The sequence below is a fragment of the Erpetoichthys calabaricus genome, chromosome 1 (genome assembly GCF_900747795.2).
Source record: "Erpetoichthys calabaricus chromosome 1, fErpCal1.3, whole genome shotgun sequence".
Lineage (NCBI taxonomy): Eukaryota > Metazoa > Chordata > Cladistia > Polypteriformes > Polypteridae > Erpetoichthys > Erpetoichthys calabaricus.
Window position 1 is genome coordinate 151,616,519 of NC_041394.2, and position 19,552 is coordinate 151,636,070.

The 19,552-nt window shown below is 36.2% G+C and overlaps 1 protein-coding gene across 1 annotated transcript; it reads left to right on the forward strand.

Annotated features, from left to right (window-relative positions):
- The first annotated feature begins 1,505 nt into the window (after positions 1-1,505).
- On the forward strand, positions 1,506-18,423 carry slc35e3 (solute carrier family 35 member E3). The gene is made up of 5 exons (XM_028807297.2): positions 1,506-2,049; positions 3,887-3,997; positions 5,846-6,004; positions 14,734-14,816; positions 17,928-18,423. The coding sequence occupies exons 1-5, from the start codon at positions 1,648-1,650 to the stop codon at positions 18,112-18,114; spliced, it is 942 nt and encodes a 313-aa protein (XP_028663130.1). The 5' UTR covers positions 1,506-1,647; the 3' UTR covers positions 18,115-18,423.
- The last annotated feature ends 1,129 nt before the right edge of the window (positions 18,424-19,552 follow it).

A 19,552-nucleotide genomic window follows, 5' to 3' on the forward strand; every position in this document is an offset into this window, starting at 1 on the left:
GTAAAACACGGTGGAGGCAGTGTGATGGCTTGGGCGTGCATGGCTGCCAGTGGCACTGGGACACTAGTGTTTATTGATGATGTAACACAGGACAGAAGCAGCCGAATGAATTCTGAGGTGTTCAGAGACAGACCGTCTGCTCAAATCCAGCTAAATGTAGTCGAATTGATTGGGCTGCGTTTCATGATACAGATGGACAATGACCCAAAACATACAGCCAAAGCAACCCAGGAGTTTATTAAAGCAAAGAAGTGGAAAATTCTTGAATGACCAAGTCAGTCACCTGATCTTAACCCAACTGAGCATGCATTTCACTTGTTGAAGACTAAACTTCAGACAGAAAGGCCCACAAACAAACAGCAACTGAAAGCCGCTGCAGTAAAGGCCTGGCAGAGCATTAAAAAGGAGGAAACCCAGCATCTGGTGATGTCCATGAGTTCAAGACTTCAGGCTGTCATTGCCAGCAAAGGGTTTTCTACCAATTATTAGAAATGAACATTTTATTTCCAGTTATCTAATTTGTCCAATTACTTTTGAGCCCCTGAAATGAAGAGATTGCGTTAAAAAATGCTTCAGTTTCCTCACATTTTTATGGAATCGTTTTGTTCACCCCACTGAATTAAAGCTGAAAGTCTGCACTTCAACTGCATTTGTGTTGTTTCATTTAAAATTCATTGTGGTAATGTACAGAACCAAAATTAGAAAAAAGTTGTCTCTGTCCAAATATTTATGGACCTAACTGTAAATTGCCAAATTTAAAACTAGTGCATAAAGTACACCGTGCGATTACTTATCAGATGAGAAATGGTGCGAGTAGTTAAGGGTTAATGAAAACTGATCTGGAGTGCCCTGAACTGAAGGTTCACCCTCCAACAAAGCAAAGACAACAGAAGTGAATTGGATTTAACTCTGGGAATGTCCTTGAGTAGCCCAGTTCCGAGCTGGGGACAATCGCAAAAAGGCAGCATTCTAGCGAGCCTTCGATTTATCACAGCGTTTTCAACTACGTAAGAGTTCGATGTTTGGTGCTAGTCAAGCGTGAGGCGGTTAGACTGCTTTCAGGTTATTTCTTTTAATACGTCTGTCGATGGATGTAAAACTGTATTTAGGCAAACGAATATCCATGAATTCTGTCCAGCGTGAGTAGTCCCATCGATGATTTGTATCTTCTCATGCCGACCTCAGCGACCCTGAAGAAATGGATTAGGAGTGTTTAAGAATATTTTAATTATGTATCCATTATACGGTCATATTCGACAAACTGTCGAAATCTGATAAACTGCTTATTATCTTATTTATAAAAACGACGTCTGTCTCAGTGAACCGAACACTTAAATATCTACAAAGGCGACATTGTATCCGACTTACTCCACGTCAGCCCCTGCGTATTACTTCACTTCCTCTCTCTGGAGACGAAACAGTGGCGACCCGCCCACAGCTCATAGTGATTGGCGGGACGTGTCAACGTGGCGTGTAGCGTGTCATTGGTTGAGCCGGAACCCGCGTAATGAATGAGCGCTTTGGCAGAGGCGCTAGTTCGGCCGCCGAGGCAGCGGTGGCGACCCTGCTGAAGACTTTGCCGGTAGAATGGGCGGTATTGTATGTAAAGTGCGAGCTTAGAGGTAGCGCCGCAGGCTATCAATCGTCATGGCTACTCGAGTGTGCGAGTTGTTCGGCCACCGGCGCATCGCTGCAGGACTGCTGGTCAACTTGCTCTCCTCCATATGCATCGTATTTATCAACAAGTGGATTTACGTGCAGTATGGCTTTCCCAACATGACACTGACATTGGTGCACTTTGTAGTGACTTGGCTAGGGCTCTACCTCTGTCAAAAGATGGACATATTCGCTCCGAAAAGTTTGCAGCCTTCCAGAATCTTCCTTCTGGCATTGAGTTTCTGCGGCTTCGTGGCTTTCACCAACCTGTCCCTTCAGAACAACACCATTGGCACTTACCAGCTCGCTAAAGCAATGACCACGCCGGTGATTATCGTCATCCAGACTGTATACTATAAGAAGACATTCTCCACCAAAATTAAATTAACCTTGGTAAGTGCGAGATCTCTTTATATGCCACGACCCTGTTTGGATATGAAAGTTGGGGACCAAGTCTATTGTGACGACTGGTTCCTTTTTTTTTCCTGTAAACTCTTTGTAGCTCACGTGTGCGAACTTTGATCGCTTACAAAGGTTGAATTGCTATTGGCAAATCCCAAGTTTCGTGTAAAATATCGTCTATAATGGATTGGCTCCTTCATCTCTAAAGACGCTCGCTATGAAATATTTGTTTGCTCGGTAGGTAGACAGCAATGCCCGCCTGCCAGAATACAGAGGGAAGGAGTGATTGCCGATGACAGACATCATTTGGGGCTAAATACAGAGCTCACTTCACTTGGAGTAAAAGTTCGGCCCTTTTTGTAACAGACTTAGATTAAACAGGGTACAGTGGGATGACATCACTGCTTAGTCGTTCTAGTTTGACTACAATGGGACAACAGTTAATATATCAAAAAAGATTCATTGGGTCAGAAACTGCACCAATGAAGAAGTTCATCTGTTCCATATTGTGAATGAGTAGGCCCCATTTTTAGTTCTTTTTCAGCCCGCCTTCTTGCCATGAACAAGCAGGCCATTATGCAGGTTATCTCCATCCACCCATTTCTTTTATGTAGAGTACAGTATTAAGTGCTACACGCATTTGAGGTGAAAGTATTTGATCTGTATCAGTAAGCACTTTCACATACTGTATTGTTTTTTTTTGTTGGAGACAGTGTGGTGTAGTGGTTAAGGCTTTGAACTTAAAACCCTTAGGGTGTGGGTTAAAAATTTTGCAAATGACACTGTGTGACAATGAGCAAGTCACTTTGCCTAAGTTCCAATCGGAAAAACAAATGAAATGTAATCAGTTGTAACTCAAATGTCGTGTCTCCTTGGAAAAAGGTGTCAGTCAAATTTGTAAGTGTACTGTACAAGGTGCTGCCATATAGCTTCAGAGTGCTGTCCCTAGATTTGTCTGTTATCTTTAAGTTTTTGTGGGTTTTCCAACATTCCACCTTATCAGTATGGTAAGATTAGTTGATGAATACACTTCCCCAGACTCGATATGTTCACTTTATTGGACTGACTCTAGTGAAAATTTGATTGCTTCTTTCTGTTTAATGCTGACACAATGAGCCACTGCAACCTTAAAAGTGAATGAAAAATGTTTGAAAATTGATAAACCAGTGACTAGAAACTCTGGCCATTTTGACCCAGTATTTGAACAAGCTGTTCCGAAAATTAAATTTAAATAGATACATGAGCAGTTTAGTTGAAGTGTTGGAAAAAAGTGTCCTGGAACAAAACTGGTTTCGATTGGGTGGCTGAATTAATGAGTTCTGTCATTTTTGACAAAATTATAGTATCTAATGTAATCTAAAGCAGGGATTCAGCGTGTTTAAAATAAAAATAGCATGTTCTGTAAATAACTGTCATCTGCAGGTTGTAGTCTTAAAATGTCCCAGAGCCACTTCTGAGTCCAATGTCCCACCAATTTTATTTGTGGACTTTGCATCTTTTTCTTAGTGAAGGTTCAGTAATTGCGATTAAACAGTATCTTATCATTCTTAGTGACATTCTTTACAATGTTGAAACCGCAATATAGAAAAAGCAAGGATAATTTGTATCCATTCTTGAATAATCCAAATCCAACTTCTTTGCCAGTAAATCATTTTTCAGTATTTTAATAGGTGTACACATAGCCTGTTGATACGTGGAGCTCAGAAGAGTTTATTTAATAAGATTAAATATAATCAATGCAATCGACTTTGTGCATGCTGTACTCTTCCACTTTGTTTGAATAATTCACACACATTCTTGGTGTATGTCTGTCTGTTTTATTTTACAGATCCCGATCAGTGTGGGTGTTGTTCTAAACTCCTACTATGATGTGAAGTTCAACTTCTTGGGAATGCTGTTTGCAGTCCTGGGTGTCCTCGTCACTTCACTTTATCAAGTGGTGAGTACCATGGGTTGTACTGTGTTAGCTATTATGGATGTAGTGAGAAGTCAAGCAAAATGTTGAGCAAATGCCTTTGTGTTTCTGTAACAACCCAATAGAGGTTTAAAATCAACTGATTTAAGACATGCTGCTCGTCAACTCTAGAGCGCTGGCCTATGCATGCCCATTATACAAGATGTCTTGTATAAAGAAACGCCCATCCTGCACTTTCCACTTGTTTTTGACCATATTGTAGAGATTGGCACCCTTATATGGTTTGGAAAGTCTAATTTAGGGTGGGTAGTAGCCAGATCTTCTTCTAATCTTTGTGGTATGCCTTCTTGAAGGAGTCCCTGAGGACTTTAACCTAATACTTTGTGTTGTAAGACTACGCTTGGTTTTGTGTCAGAGCTGGATAAAGCTTTTAGAAACCAGTAGTGAAAATTATTTTAGAATAAATAATTAAATAAAATCAGTCCTGTACAGCCCTTTGTCTCATAGCTCCATTTTAAAATCTGACCTTGCCACTTGAGCATGCCAGCAAATTGAACTGACTTGAATTGACAGCCTTTCTTGTCTTTTGTAAAATAATTGGAACTAAATTACAAGTGCCCCTTTGACTGGGTACAAAAAGAAAAAAATGACACTACTTTTCATTAAACACAACAAAATCAAACAGTAATATTATAAGTAAATATATATTATTATTATTATTTATATGTAATTGTGAATTTCCCCTTGGGATTAATAAAGTTATCTATCTATCTATCTATCTATCTATCTATCTATCTATCTATCTATCTATCTATCTATCTATCTATCTATCTATCTATCTATCTATCTATCTATCTATCTATCTATCTATCTATCTATCTATCTATCTAATTAAAGAGAAATAAAAGTAACAATAGCATCAGTAGTAATACAATAAAATAATACTATTCCACTGGGGAGTAGATGCACGAGAGAAACAGTAGTATGTATGAGTCTATTTCCCAGCACTGACAAAAAAAAAAAAAATATTCAAACCTCCTTAATTAGCTTATTTTTGCTTAATGTATTTATGGCCATTGGAAAGAGACTGTTCTGAATCTATCAGTCTATACTTTCAAAGATATATAACATATATAATCTATATAATATATATAGCTACAAAACTGCTACAAGACTGAGAGATAAATATAACTTAATACATTATTTGGAATAGTAAAGTTTTCACATTTAAAATTAAATTGTAAATTCACACAAATTTTTTTTTATTTGTTTTTTTTCTAATGCCAGAATTGTCAGCTTATAGTTCACTGAAGGATGTGGGTGATATAATAAGAACCAGCCGGTCTGGAAATTATGCCATCATCTTATGTTCACGATGACTATTGTTTGGTAGGAAAATTTAGACAATGCAGAGGAGGCATTTTGAACTAAACCACAAAAAAAAAAAAAAAAAAGAAGTTAAATGCACAATTGGAAATTTAGATTAAATAAAATTTCTTTCCATGATCAAATGAAGTGAATTTCATCTGTCACCTTCTAGGCTGCAAATGCAGTTTCCACCCTCCAGGAGTTTACAGTCAAAATTCTCATAGTTTGCATTCTAATGTATGAATTGTGTCTATTACTATCCATTTATCACCAATTGGGGGAAGACCTTAACTGCATTCCTGTCTCTCCAGCATCCCAAATGTCAGGGTTCACCATACCCCTGACTTAGAAGGAAAGTCCACAAACAATGGACTACAAACAATTACTAACCATAACTGACTGACTGTATATAATTAAGTAAAGAGCCATTGTTTCTATTGATTTAGTTTTTTTGTCTCTGGGAATTGTTCTGTATCTACTTCTCTTTATTGTCTCACATTTTAGTGGGTTGGAGCAAAGCAGCATGAGCTTCAGGTTAATTCCATGCAGCTGCTCTACTATCAGGCCCCCATGTCTTCAGCATTTTTACTTCTTATCATACCATTCTTTGAACCCCTGACTGGAGAAGGAGGGATCTTTGGGCCATGGTCTGTCTCAGCGGTGGTAAGTTTTTTTTTTTTTTTTTCTTTTCTCTCCCTACTTTGACATGTAAATATTTATTGTATCTGTATGTACAGTGCATCCGGAAAGTATTCACAGCGCATCACTTTTTCCACATTTTGTTATGTTACAGCCTTATTCCAAAATGGATTAAATTCATTTTTTTCTCAGAATTCTACACACAACACCCCATAATGACAACGTGAAAAAAGTTTACTTGAGGTTTTTGCAAATTTATTAAAAATAAAAAAATTGAGAAAGCACATGTACATAAATATTCACAGCCTTTTCCATGAAGTTCAAAATTGAGCTCAGGTGCATCCTGTTTCCCCTGATCATCCTTGAGATGTTTCTGCAGCTTAATTGGAGTCCATCTGTGGTAAATTCAGTTGATTGGACATGATTTGGAAAGGCACACACCTGTCTATATAAGGTCCCACAGTTGACAGTTCATGTCAGAACACAAACCAAGCATGAAGTCAAAGGAATTGTCTGTAGACCTCCGAGACAGGATTGTCTCGAGGCACAAATCTGGGGAAGGTTACAGAAAACTTTCTACTGCTTTGAAGGTCCCAATGAGCACAGTGGCCTCCATCATCCATAAGTGGAAGAAGTTCAAAACCACCAGGACTCTTCCTAGAGCTGGCCGGCCATCTAAACCGAGCGATCGGGGGAGAAGGGCCTTAGTCAGGGAGGTAACCAAGAACCCGATGGTCACTCTGTCAGAGCTCCAGAGGTCCTCTGTGGAGAGAGGAGAACCTTCCAGAAGGACAACCATCTCTGCAGCAATCCACCAATCAGGCCTGTATGGTAGAGTGGCCAGACGGAAGCCACTCCTTAGTAAAAGGCACATGGCAGCCCGCCTGGAGTTTGCCAAAAGGCACCTGAAGGACTCTCAGACCATGAGAAAGAAAATTCTCTGGTCTGATGAGACAAAGATTGAACTCTTTGGTGTGAATGCCAGGCGTCACGTTTGGAGGAAACCAGGCACCGCTCATCACCAGGCCAATACCATCCCTACAGTGAAGCATGGTGGTGGCAGCATCATGCTGTGGGGATGTTTTTCAGCGGCTGGGACTGGGAGACTAGTCAGGATAAAGGGAAAGATGACTGCAGCAATGTACAGAGATATCCTGGATGAAAACCTGCTCCAGATTGCTCTTGACCTCAGACTGGGGCGACGGTTCATCTTTCAGCGGCTTCTGTGAATGTCCTTGAGTGGTCCAGCCAGAGCCCAGACTTGAATCTGATTGAACATCTCGAGAGATCTTAAAATGGCTGTGCACCGATGCTTCCCATCCAACCTGATGGAGCTTGAGAGGTGCTGCAAAGTGGAATGGGCGAAACTGGCCAAGGATAGGTGTGCCAAGCTTGGGGCATCATATTCAAAAAGACTTGAGGCTGGAATTGCTGCCAAAGGTGCATCGACTAAGTATTGAGCAAAGGTTGTGAATACTTATGTACATGTGATTTCTCAGTTTTTTTATTTTTAATAAATTTGCAAAAACCTCAAGTAAACTTTTTCACGTTGTCATTATGGGGTGTTGTGTGTAGAATTCTGAGGAAAAAAATGAATTGAATCCATTTTGGAATAAGGCTGTAACATAACAAAATGTGGAAAAAGTGATGCACTGTGAATACTTTACGGATGCACTGTATGTGCAAGGGTGACAGTGGCACAGTAGTTAGTGTTGCTGCTTCACAGCTGTAGTAGGTCCAGTTATTTACAAATTTCTAATTTTAATTTGCAGCCCTGATTTTAGATAATTATTTGGCTTTTATTTCAGCTCACAAAGAGAAACAAATCAAGGATTAGATTAATGATTTGCACTTCTGTTTCAAACAAACCATTGAGAATGAAATTAGGTGGTGCGAATGGATTTAAATATGATTTCTTGTACAGTTTTCTCCAACAAAGCAGAACAAGTAATCTTACTGGAATCGTTTCCTGTTTTTGGTATTTAAAAATAATTGCAATTTTGAATAGAAATTCATAATTCCACTTTTATAAGTAATGACAATAGCATATGTAATGGGTGAGTCTATTAATGACTTAAACACAGGCATTGGCATTCTTGTCATAGCAGATACATATTTATGTTTGAAATGCAGAGATACAACATTATTAACATTCAAGATACCTGTGGGCAAAGGTGTAACTTTGCCTACAAGTAACATCCTCAAAATTTGAGATGACTGTGTCTTACCATATTTCTTTTGACTTCTGTCCAATGAAGTGAACAATGATAAAATTATTTTAGTGTAGAGATGGTGAAATTACTGGGGTTTTTTTTGACGCACTAAATAATTTGTACCAAACATTGCCTAAATGATAACTGAATGAGATGTTACACAACATATTTTAAACTGTGCAATGAAAACTTTGATTTAGATCAGACCTGCCTTATAAGTACTCCGATGTGTACCCCATGTAATATAGCATGGTTCATTTGAAACATTTGAAAATGAAGACTGTAAAAACATACAGTGTGTTTTGTGTGGGGAATGCATTTATTCACTGACATACTGTACTGTTTAAGCATGGGAAAACTCTAAGGAATAACAGGAGCTACTGAAAGTAGTTGAGCAAAGAATGTTAATTACATTCATAGTTCACTTCTTCTTGCTCCATTTAATAAGAAGACAGCCAATACACACAACATGATAATGATAGAAGAACAAAGTGTAAATTATAAACAAAGCCACAAATAACTTTCTTTGCCCCTTTATTACCACTCCATGAATTAATCATAGGGCAGTCTAACAGAAACACGGAAAATGCAAGCAGCAAACACAACTTAATATACACAACAGTCAACCATATAGGGGCTTGTTCATATTCAGATGAAGGTAAATTAAGCCAGCACTGATAAGCAAAAATTTGGGAAGTCATCTTTTCACTCTTCTTCCATCTGGTAGTTGGCTGAGGTGAATCGTTGCCAAGAATTCCAGATTTCATAGTAGCACTTATCCAGATGCTATCCACTAAGTCGCATGAACCTTACATCATAACCTCAGAAGTTATTTACGTCATCATGATGAATATGTCTAGAAGTGGTCATGTTAAACAGATTGTGGGTTTTGGAGAATAATTATTACTTTTTTCTTATGTTGTTTGATGTCTATATTGTGTGTGTATGTGTTTATAAGCTTCACAAATTCATCTTGTTTCAAAATTTTTGTTGTCATGAACATAGATTCAAAATGCATTGCATTTTTTTTGTTCTACTGGAAACAGTGCAGCTTCTAAATGTACATATTTGTAGTTTTAGACCTCTACCCCGGCCTGTGGACTACTTTTATTAAAGCTATATTGTAATTTATCCTTAATTACTTTTTTGAAGGAATGATCCAATCAATCAGTCACTGATGTAAATCGGCAGATTTTCACTATAAAATGACTTGATTGGTGATCAGTAAATTAGCCGATCATAAATTAAAAACCATTTTTTCAGCCCATGCTTTTCTGTGCTTTATGGTAATTTAGCTGCAGTGCAACTTTACACGAGGTATTATGGTAGCTGAGCCAGCCCGGCAAACTTCCTGCATTGTAAGTACAGAGTAGCACATCGAGGCTTGTTTTAACAGAAATCAAGAGACAAATGGAATATTAGCCTTTACATTAAATGAAGTGGATTAATAAACTGAGAAAGAGGAATCTGAAAAGTCGTCCTGTGCAATTAGACAAACAGCAAGAAAAGCTACTTTGATTAATTTGTACATTTTCAGTTTTAACAGTGAGCTTGTTTTAAGTCCAGCAGCTTACACTTTCAATTGGAAAAAGAAAAGAGTAAAAATGAATTTGAAATTGCATCTTAGTAAACAATAGGCCTGTTAGTGTAACAGTAAAATATTTCTTTTACTTATAAACCTGTTAAGCATGTTAGTATTGTGTCTTCTTGATGAACATTTCATACATATGTGTTTTACATTTATATTTAGAAGCCATTCTTAAGATTTTAAAGTTTAAGCATAAAATAAACATATGTGGTCCTTACCACTCTCTGTATTTAGAAGTGACATATTGCATTAAGTTTCATTCTCAGATCTGTCATCGGAATACAAAAAAAAATCTGTAAAGCATAAACATCTTGAAATCAAAATGTTTAATTTCTATCATGAAAGTTAGTTTTTCACCTTTTGAAGTTTGGAATAATAGCGCTTAAACAATTACGATTTGCTGAATTTTTCACATTCAACCTGTGAAACATGTTTGTCAGTGAAGAAGGACTTTTTCCTCCCTAAAAATCTTGTTCAGTACAAACTTTGAGTATAAAAATGAAAGAAATGATTTTGCATTTTTATTCAGTCTTCGCATAGCCTATACATCTGCCCATTACACTCTGCAGCCACTGATTAGTTAATCAGCAACCTACTGTGGTGTTTTGTTTTTTTTCCCCAATTTTATCAGAACAGCATTGAACTGATGGGCACTGATTAAACACACACTAATACTTTGGGAGTGCAAGTGGATTGGTCACTAATACAATCAGCCATAATAGCACTGCAACTAGAAGAGAAGGCATAAGTTTAGATACCTAGGGGTAAACATCACAAGTAAACATAAAGCTTTTTATCAACAAAATTTTGCCGTCTATATGGAAAAAATTAAGCAAGACTTGCATAGGTGGTCAACCCTTCATCTCACTCTAGCTGGAAGAATTAAAGTTGTTAAGATTAATATCCTTCCTAAGCTTCTCTTTTTATTTCAAAACATTCCAATATACATCAATAAATCATTTTTTAAGCAATTAGATTCAACCATAACCTCATTCATTTGGAACTTAAAACATTCACGAATCCAAAGGGTGTCCCTACAAAGACTTAAGGCAGAAGGTGACATGGCTCTGCCTAACTTTCAGTTTTATTACTGGGCAGCAAACATAGAAGCTATAAAAATCTGGACACAAATAGATGAACATACACACGTTGGTCCGCAATAGAAATAAAATCCTGCAGTACTTCTTTATATTCCCTGCTTTGTGCCCCCATAATTGCAAGTTATTGCCAATATACTAACAACCCAATTGTGCTTCACTCACTCAGAATATGGAACTAATGTAGGAAGCATTTTAAGATAGAGAATCTTTTATCTGTGGCATCTCTGCATGAGAACCACCTTTTTCAACCCTCACAAACATATGCAGTTTTTAATATCTGGAAAACGTTTGGGATTAAATCACTTAGAGATCTTTACATAGACAACATCTTTGCATCCTATGAACAATTACATTCCAAATGTAACTTTCCAGCAACATATTTCTTTCATTATCTTCAAATTAAAAACTTTGTTAAACAGAACCTGCCCGATTTTCCTCATTTCCCACGTTCCTCTATGCTGAAAAAAATATTGCTCAGTTTTGAGGACTCAGACAGCATTTCTCCAATACACAAAACCATTTTATAGTCCCTCCCTTTCAAAGATCCTAGAGGACAGTGGGAAAATGATCTCTCACTCAACATATCAGAAAAGGAGTGGAAGGTAGCAATGCAGAGAATTCACTTGAGCTCCATATGTGCAAAGCATACAATTATTCAACTCAAAATTATATAGAGCACATCTGTCTCGCTTAAAATTGTCCAAAATGTTTCCAGGGCAAGATCCAACCTGTGAATGCTGCAATCCAGTTGCAGCCTCACAGGGTCACATGTTTTGGGCCTGCACCAAATTAACATCATTCTGGACAAAACCTTTTAAGTGCCTTTCAGACAGCCTTGGTGTCACAATCCCTCCTAACCCATTAACCGTTGTGTTTGGTGTTCTTCCAGATGGGCTTAAAGTGGAGAAGGACAAACAAACTATGATTGCCTTCACTACACTATTGGCACGTGGACTTATCTTGCTCAACTGGAAGAATCCTAAGTCTCCTCTTTTAAGTCAGTGGGTAACTGATGTTTTATATTATTTGAAATTGGAAAAAATCAAATTCTCACTTAGAGGATCTGTACAGTACTTTTTCAAAACCTGGCAGGATCTAATCAATAACATTTTAGAATAAGCTCTTAAAGCACTGAGGAAGCAGATTATCTTCCAATTTCTTTTTGTTCTCTATTTATCTTTATCTGCTTATTAAACTCATCAATTTACATATTTTTACTAGCTTTAATTTTTACGCTGTTGGCCATGCTCTCTTTCTCAGGGGTGGGGGTTGATTTTTTTTTATCCTATTTTTTGTAAAAATGTGTCTATTTGTATGAAATGATTACAATAAAATCAATAAAAGTAAAAAAAAACTAGAACTGGAGCCAGTCTATTACGCCACCGTGGTGAAGTTATGTTTATTGTTTAACCATAACTGGGTTATGTAAGCAAAGGTGTAAAATTTTTAAATTAGTACAGCTGTTAGCTTTTTTAGAGGTGTGTGTAAAATTTGAGCACTTATCATGTACACTGCTATTTGTCATTGATGCAAAAGGAATTGGAGACAGAACAATAGTCTTTGAATTTCTACACCTGAAACCACCACACAGAATGCAACATTTTATTTCTGTTTGATCTAGCAATTTCCTTATCTGTGAGCAAATCTAATCTGGCAGGCTATTACTGCATTCTCTCCAGCATGTTTATATCGTAAACAAAATGTTGGTGATCCCTTGCTACTTATATTTTAAGCCCTGCCATGTTTTGGATTACTTTACTTTTGCTGAGGGTTAATGAATATTCAAAGGTTAATGGTATTTTTCTTTTTAATTTTGCCACACCTGATCCTTATAAATTAAAATACCCAACATTTCTAGTGTGGCATGGACCATAATGGTTATTCTTGCTATTGGTAAGGCCTCCCAGCTCTGAAACACTAGGTTGTTATCCTTGTTTTGTCACAGTCCAGAAGATTTCTCATTCTCTCTGTTTAAACATTAGTTGTTTGTTGTTTTTTCTTCCACATGCTAGGTTATTGGGTGACTCCTAGCTTGCTCTCTTCTACTAATTCAGTCTTTAAAATCAAGTATATTGTGTGTTGGAATGGCCGATGTTCCCAGAATTGTTCCCTGCTTTGCAATGATTCTTTTGGAATCTACTATAGTTGCTTACTTTAATGACTTCAGGAGATGGATTGATGGTTGGGTTTATAAAACTAGGTAAACATTGCTTTTCTTTCATTCTTTTTGCCCAACTTAATAAGATGAAATAAAAAATAAATATTAAGTCAGTCACTTCCTTCTATATTATGCTTTTCACAGCCTATTTTCTTTTTACCTGCTTTGTTTTTAATATGGTTATGGGAAACCGGATTATAGTTGAGCAGCATCAAACATAAAGCACATTTCTCCAATACCTTCTCTTTCTGACAACACTATGTCATTATAGACCAAATACTGATATTTTAGAATAAAATGGTAATGGTAACAATTCTTCATTTATTTGTCCTGTGTTATGTCAGTGACCAATTTAGGTTTACTGTTGTGTGTGGCTTTAATTTTCTTCCTACATTTTACAAGTTTTTGCCTTTTAAGGCAGTTTATCATAGTGTTTACTACGTAAAATACATTATGGGTTCTGAACAGAATTGCAGTGTTTTTAAGTATCATGTTTGTCTTTTCTTCAAAAGGTTACCTTAACAACTGCTGACTGGAAATCCTTTTAGTTTATGGTGTGTGCATGTCACACGTAATTACTTGCAATTTACCAGTTCCTATTAACTATTCAGGATCCAAGCATATTAACAGTCCAGTGTTTTATATTTCTGTTATGTAGCATGGAGTAAAAACACAGGCCAAATATTTGTGAATCAAATTTAACATGAAATTAGTTGTGATATGTCATAAATGTTGATGGGACTACAAAGTATTTCCCACTTTGGCAAATGTTGTTGTATTTTTTTTTGTTTGTTTTTTTACTTCGTCCATTTACAGATTGTGTGCAAACTTGGTTGAGCTTATTTAATCACATAAGCTAAATTTTGTATTTAACTGATTTTTATAGCTATGTTTTTTTTCCAAAATGTTTGCATATACTGTATGAAAAAGAAAAAGAATTTAATTGAAACCTGGTAACAGGCCTTTCCGGCTCCCTTGTTCAGCTAAGAATAGCAGTGCAGTATCTTCTACAGGATATAAAAGCACTAAATGCACCAACAAACCTTTTAGGAGAGCAATGTAGAATTCCATTAGTACTGGATTCCCTGAAAAACCAGTGCAACTTGTTCTTCAAATAAATTATAAGATTAGTTTCAGCAGAAACTGACTGTTTGTTCGATAGAAAGGTCAGATCTGGCAGAATAATGTCCTACATATTGAAAAGTTTTTGTTTTAGTTTTTTCCTCTGGGGAAAAAAAAAAAGATATTTCTTATCTAAAAATGGCACTGTCATTAATTGGACTCATTGTTTAAACAACATTTGAATAAGGTAACGAGAGTTTCCTCACTGTCTCACTCATAGACCACCTGTCATTGCAGTGTTTTAAAGTGCAAAGTCATACAGTTTTTGGACATTTCCTTTAAACTGTGCCACCTAGACATAGCCGAAAAGCCAAAAGTCAGCCACAGACAAGTTTCTGTTGTACTTTAGAGACTTGATGCTACGCCTGTGCCTCATGGTCAGTCAACGGTAGGAACTGAACGGGCAGACTTGTGAGTTAATGTTAACTGCCAGAGGCACTATGTCACTTTTTAAAATCATTTCTTTTAGTGATACTGTAACTGCTATGCTGTAGTCCCTAAACAGAGTGTTCAATATTGTGTCAACTTTTTCCACAAATTTATTTCTCAACATTTTTTTTTTTTCTTTACAGGTTATGGTCCTGTTCTCTGGTGTTATAGCATTTCTAGTAAACTTATCTATTTACTGGATTATTGGAAATACCTCTCCTGTTACGTATCCTTTCATTTACTCCCAGACAATGTTGTAGGGATGGACCCTGTTGCTGCACCTATTGTATATGGTATGATGAAGTTCTTTGTGCTGTTCACTCAGATTTCCTGTTTTTTGGGTTTATACCGACTCTCCATAGTAGAATAGCGGTTGTGTTAATGAGATAAACTGCCATGGCAGTCTGCTGACTGGCTGTCATGTCCAATGTTTGTTTTCCTTGGTGTATTATTGTGCTGTACACATGGTCTAGGGTGCCCTATTGTTTTTATAAGGTAATGAAGGTATTCATTTTTTTTCCTTCCCTCTTATGAAAGTTATCTTTGCGATGAAAGGTTGGATCTGTGACGTAATAACTGAATAATTAATCAGATCTATTAGTAGGAAATGTAGTAGTAGTGCAATGCAGTAAATTTAGCTGGGAACTATCTCTTTTTAGGCCCCCCACTTTTTTTTTTTAAATCACTTGTGAAAGAATAGGTTTTTAGAATTTTATTAGATTTTAGTTTCTGCTGATATATTATTGCAAAATAAACTTGGGTGTATTCATGACTTTTGCAGGGTGCAAGTTATGAGTCATCATAACATATAAAAGAGACATTTAACTGTTAACTATTAGATATGTGTTTCACCATTGTTATGCTTTCATATGGCATATTGCAGGCACTCCCTACCAGTTTTAGAGTTTATAATGAACTGGTGTTTGCTTACCAATGTTTTGTTTTTTTTCTGTCTCTCTTAAATTGAGGCAACTTTAATATTCATGTCTATTGAAAACCGTTGATTGTCTACTTAGCCGCATTTATGATAGATTATACTACTGATAGTGAAATCATTTTATGGCTATAGTCACTTAAAAACAAAACAGGCCATTCATTCTATTGGCTCTGAGTCAGCCTCTTATTCAGACATTCTCCTACTTTGTCCAAATGGAGAGGAAAAAAAAAAACCAAAGTAATTACTTCTTATTGGTACTTCATTATAGAATTTATAAAAATGTATGCAAAAATGTGTTATGACTTGCAGAAGCAAGGCTCAGAATGTCTTTCTAAAAATTTACATTGTTGCTAGCTGCAGTATTGGCTACTTGTTGACTTGCCTGCATTTCTTGCAGGGATTGTCTTTATGTGGCCATGGCATAAAAGATGCACACCTTTTTCTGTTGTTTCAATTTACTTTCATTGTGTTTAGTACATTCTTGTTTATCATGCCATCAGAGAATGGTGATGTGCTGCAACTTGGTTGGACATACAAGTACAAATTTCACTGTACTGTGTACATGCTACATTTCTATTACTACTGCTACCACCACCAGTAGAAGATACTTGGGAGAAAAAATACCATGAATGTGCTGTAGGAAAACAACATAATTTTGGGAAGTGTACATACAAAGGAGTAATGCACATAAATTCAGATTCTCTAAAAGTAAGCACAGTGTTTTAATGTGCACATCGAAGTGCAGAGGACATTTGGTACGCACTGGATTAAGAGTGGAGAAAGAGCACTTTCAGTGGCTGAACTTCTTATATTAGATTGGAGTATCACAAACACATTTGCATGATTGTACAATATCTCTATATTTTAAATTTAAGATTATTTTGGAGGTAACTTTAAAGACATTAAAATTTTTATAACCAGAAATATACACTGAATGTAGTAAAAACCTGAAACCTTGTGACTCGAAGTCCAAAAGACACTGGCGGATTTGAAGCCTAAACCCAAAATAGTTCCCCACAGAGGAAGCAGACACACAAGGAGATGGATTATAGATGCTCCTTTGTTTTTCCCTGCTTTTTTGTGTATAGAATGGGGAGCTAAGGAGCTGTTTGCCTAAAGTGTTTGGAAAGTTTTTATTTTTATTTATTTATTTATTTATTTTTACAAATAAAAAAATATTTTATATCAAACCTATCAATCCTAAGGCACATTTATTGGTTGTGCAAAGTAACTGCATGCAGATTCAAAGTAACTCCTTCAGATATTAATAGTTTGATGTGAAGAATGTAATAGATTACAATGGCTTTATAGGTTATATAAAATGTAGCAAAAAATTCTAGCAAAAATTACCAGAAAAATAGCCTTGGCATATATTAATTAGTCACTTGCCTGTCAAACTATAAATTCTTCCATCTATATTTTACACCCTCCTTTTCCCACGCTTGTCATATTGATCAGCAGCAAAGCATATATCCAGATATACCCAGGTAACTTCTACATAAACAAAATTTATTCCTAGAAAAAATATTTAATCAACCTTCTATCATTATAGACCGATATAATCTGCTAACTTGATTATTGTGCTTAAGGTACAGATGACAGAAGTAAAAGCAAGCATTTGCTAGATTTGTCTCATAGCTTAGTACGCCATCTTGTGGATGGAAAAGATTTTACATTGCAACCCTCAAAAAGAAAATCCCCATCCACGGAAAATTGGGAGCTCTGATGTCTGCATGCAAATTATCAAGCAGCAAGTATGGTATGTGGCTGTAGTGGCTATGTGTTGTTGTAAGCTGTAACCTTTACTTTTTTTCCACCTGTTTAAATAATTGTCTAAAATAACCAGAAGTTAGAGAATATATAGTTTATTATTATCATTTAACATTAAATGCAAATAGAAACCTTGTCATACTTGCTTGCAAGTTTTTAGTTGGTTGTGTTTTTAGTACATGGAAGACTAAAAAGACAAATGCTGGATTATTGTTCGGGAATCTTAAATGTATGTAATTATGTGTTTGCAAACCATTTCTAAAAACCTTCAACATAAAGAGGGTTTACCCGATAGCAGTGTGTTTGCCTGTGCAATTGGGTTATAGGTTATATTGAAATACCACAGATTGATAAAAACACAGTTAACATAATATTGTGATAGCCATAGTGTAATTATGTTGTTTTGGGTAAAGATTACAGTTTGTTTGTGACTGATGTTTGGGAGTTTACAGTTTGTGACTACAGGTAGTTACATTGAGTCTTCTTAAGATCTGATCAGGCTATAAAGCTCTCAAATGTTTATGGTTGTTATATCTTGTGTTTATGTTAAATGCAGTAAATAGCTATCTGATAGATTAAGATCACATGTCTGCTAATGATAAACATTTTCTTTAACGTTATAAATTATAGATACAACATGTTTGGTCATTTTAAGTTTTGCATTACTCTCCTGGGAGGTTATATGCTATTTGAAGATCCATTGTCTTTGAATCAAGGCTTGGGTATTTTCTGTACAATGTCTGGGATTTTGTCATACACACATTTCAAACTAAGTGAACAAGAAGAAGGGAAGAGTAAACTAATGTCAAGGCCATGATATCATCAGAAGACTTTTTTTTTGGAGTTGGAATAGTAAAATGGATCTGCAACACAAGGAAGAATGAAGAATACACAATGTGAAAAATATATAATGCCATAGTTTTATTTATAGAATATATTGTGCCATATCCTGTATTCTTCTGCCAGTTGGCTTTTTCATTTTCTTTTTATACTGCCGAGGAGGACAAGAAAACTACTTGATTCAAACCAAAGACAATTTAAAGTTTTCTAGGGCCACCCCAGTAAAGCAGTGCATTAAATGTACTTAGTGTATATGGTAAAAATTGAAATGAAATCATGAAAACAATGTGCTTTTATTATAATGTTTGTGTTTGTGTGGGTTATTCCTCTCTTCTAAAAATAAGGTATGTTTTTGTAGTCAGTAAAAGATGATATAGATGATAGCTGAACTATCAGTATCTCCACACAGACTTAATAACCTAAGAATGGGAGTACTCCAGGCACCTTTGTCTGTTGAGACTCTGAAGAATTACAGCCTGACCCAAGCATCCTGGCTTCTGTGAGCTCAAAAGACATCACTGCACAAAGGTAAGGGTGACAACTCATGAAAATAATTAAGCCTATGCTAGACATAATCTAAATCTCATTTTTAATACTGTAAGGCAACAATGCAAGATATATAGTCTTTTTATTTAAAAACAGTAGGTCCATGTTTTTTTTTCTTTCAAAATGATCAAATCACAGACTTTGTGAAGATGTATTGAGTAGTGTTTAAACAGGAAAATGAAAGACTGTGAAGTCTTAACAGCAGACATCTCATGTTTTATTTTATTATCAACAGTTATCTTTTGGTGAATTACGGTAGTAGACCCAACATAATAAAAATCAGTTGTCTGCAAGTTAATATAAGGTAAGTAAAGTAGTCTGGTATTTTAAGGCATTTGTGCTACCCTCTTTGCAAATCAGTAGTAAAGTTTTATACAGAAAATGATTTCATGTTTGAAAGGAGCCTCTGTAAATGAGTTAGTTAATCTCTGCCTGTCTCTGTTCAGTCAGCATATCCTCATAAATTATCCCAGACATTTCATGAAGACTTGCTCTTGGCAGAGTGTCTGCTTTGAAGTTCACAGTTCAACAGAGGAATGTAGTGGGAACTTCCTGATTTCTTGCTTGAAGCCATGTGACTGGCTGGAGTGCACAGAGTGGCATAATTAGATTTGTCATTTTGAAAGTGACATGGTACACCTGAGCTCATTTAGGATTTTTCAAAATTTCATTTTGCTAAAATGTCTTAGTGTTTTCTTATTTGAAAAGTTGAGAGGGAAGATATTTAGAGTTTTACATTTATTTGCTCATAGTGTCACAATGGTAAGCTGCTGAATCATGGATCTTGGATTTTGGGTTCAAATCCTGTACCTAGTCATTTTCCACATGGACGTTACTCATACAGCGGGTTTAGAAAATAAGCAAACTGC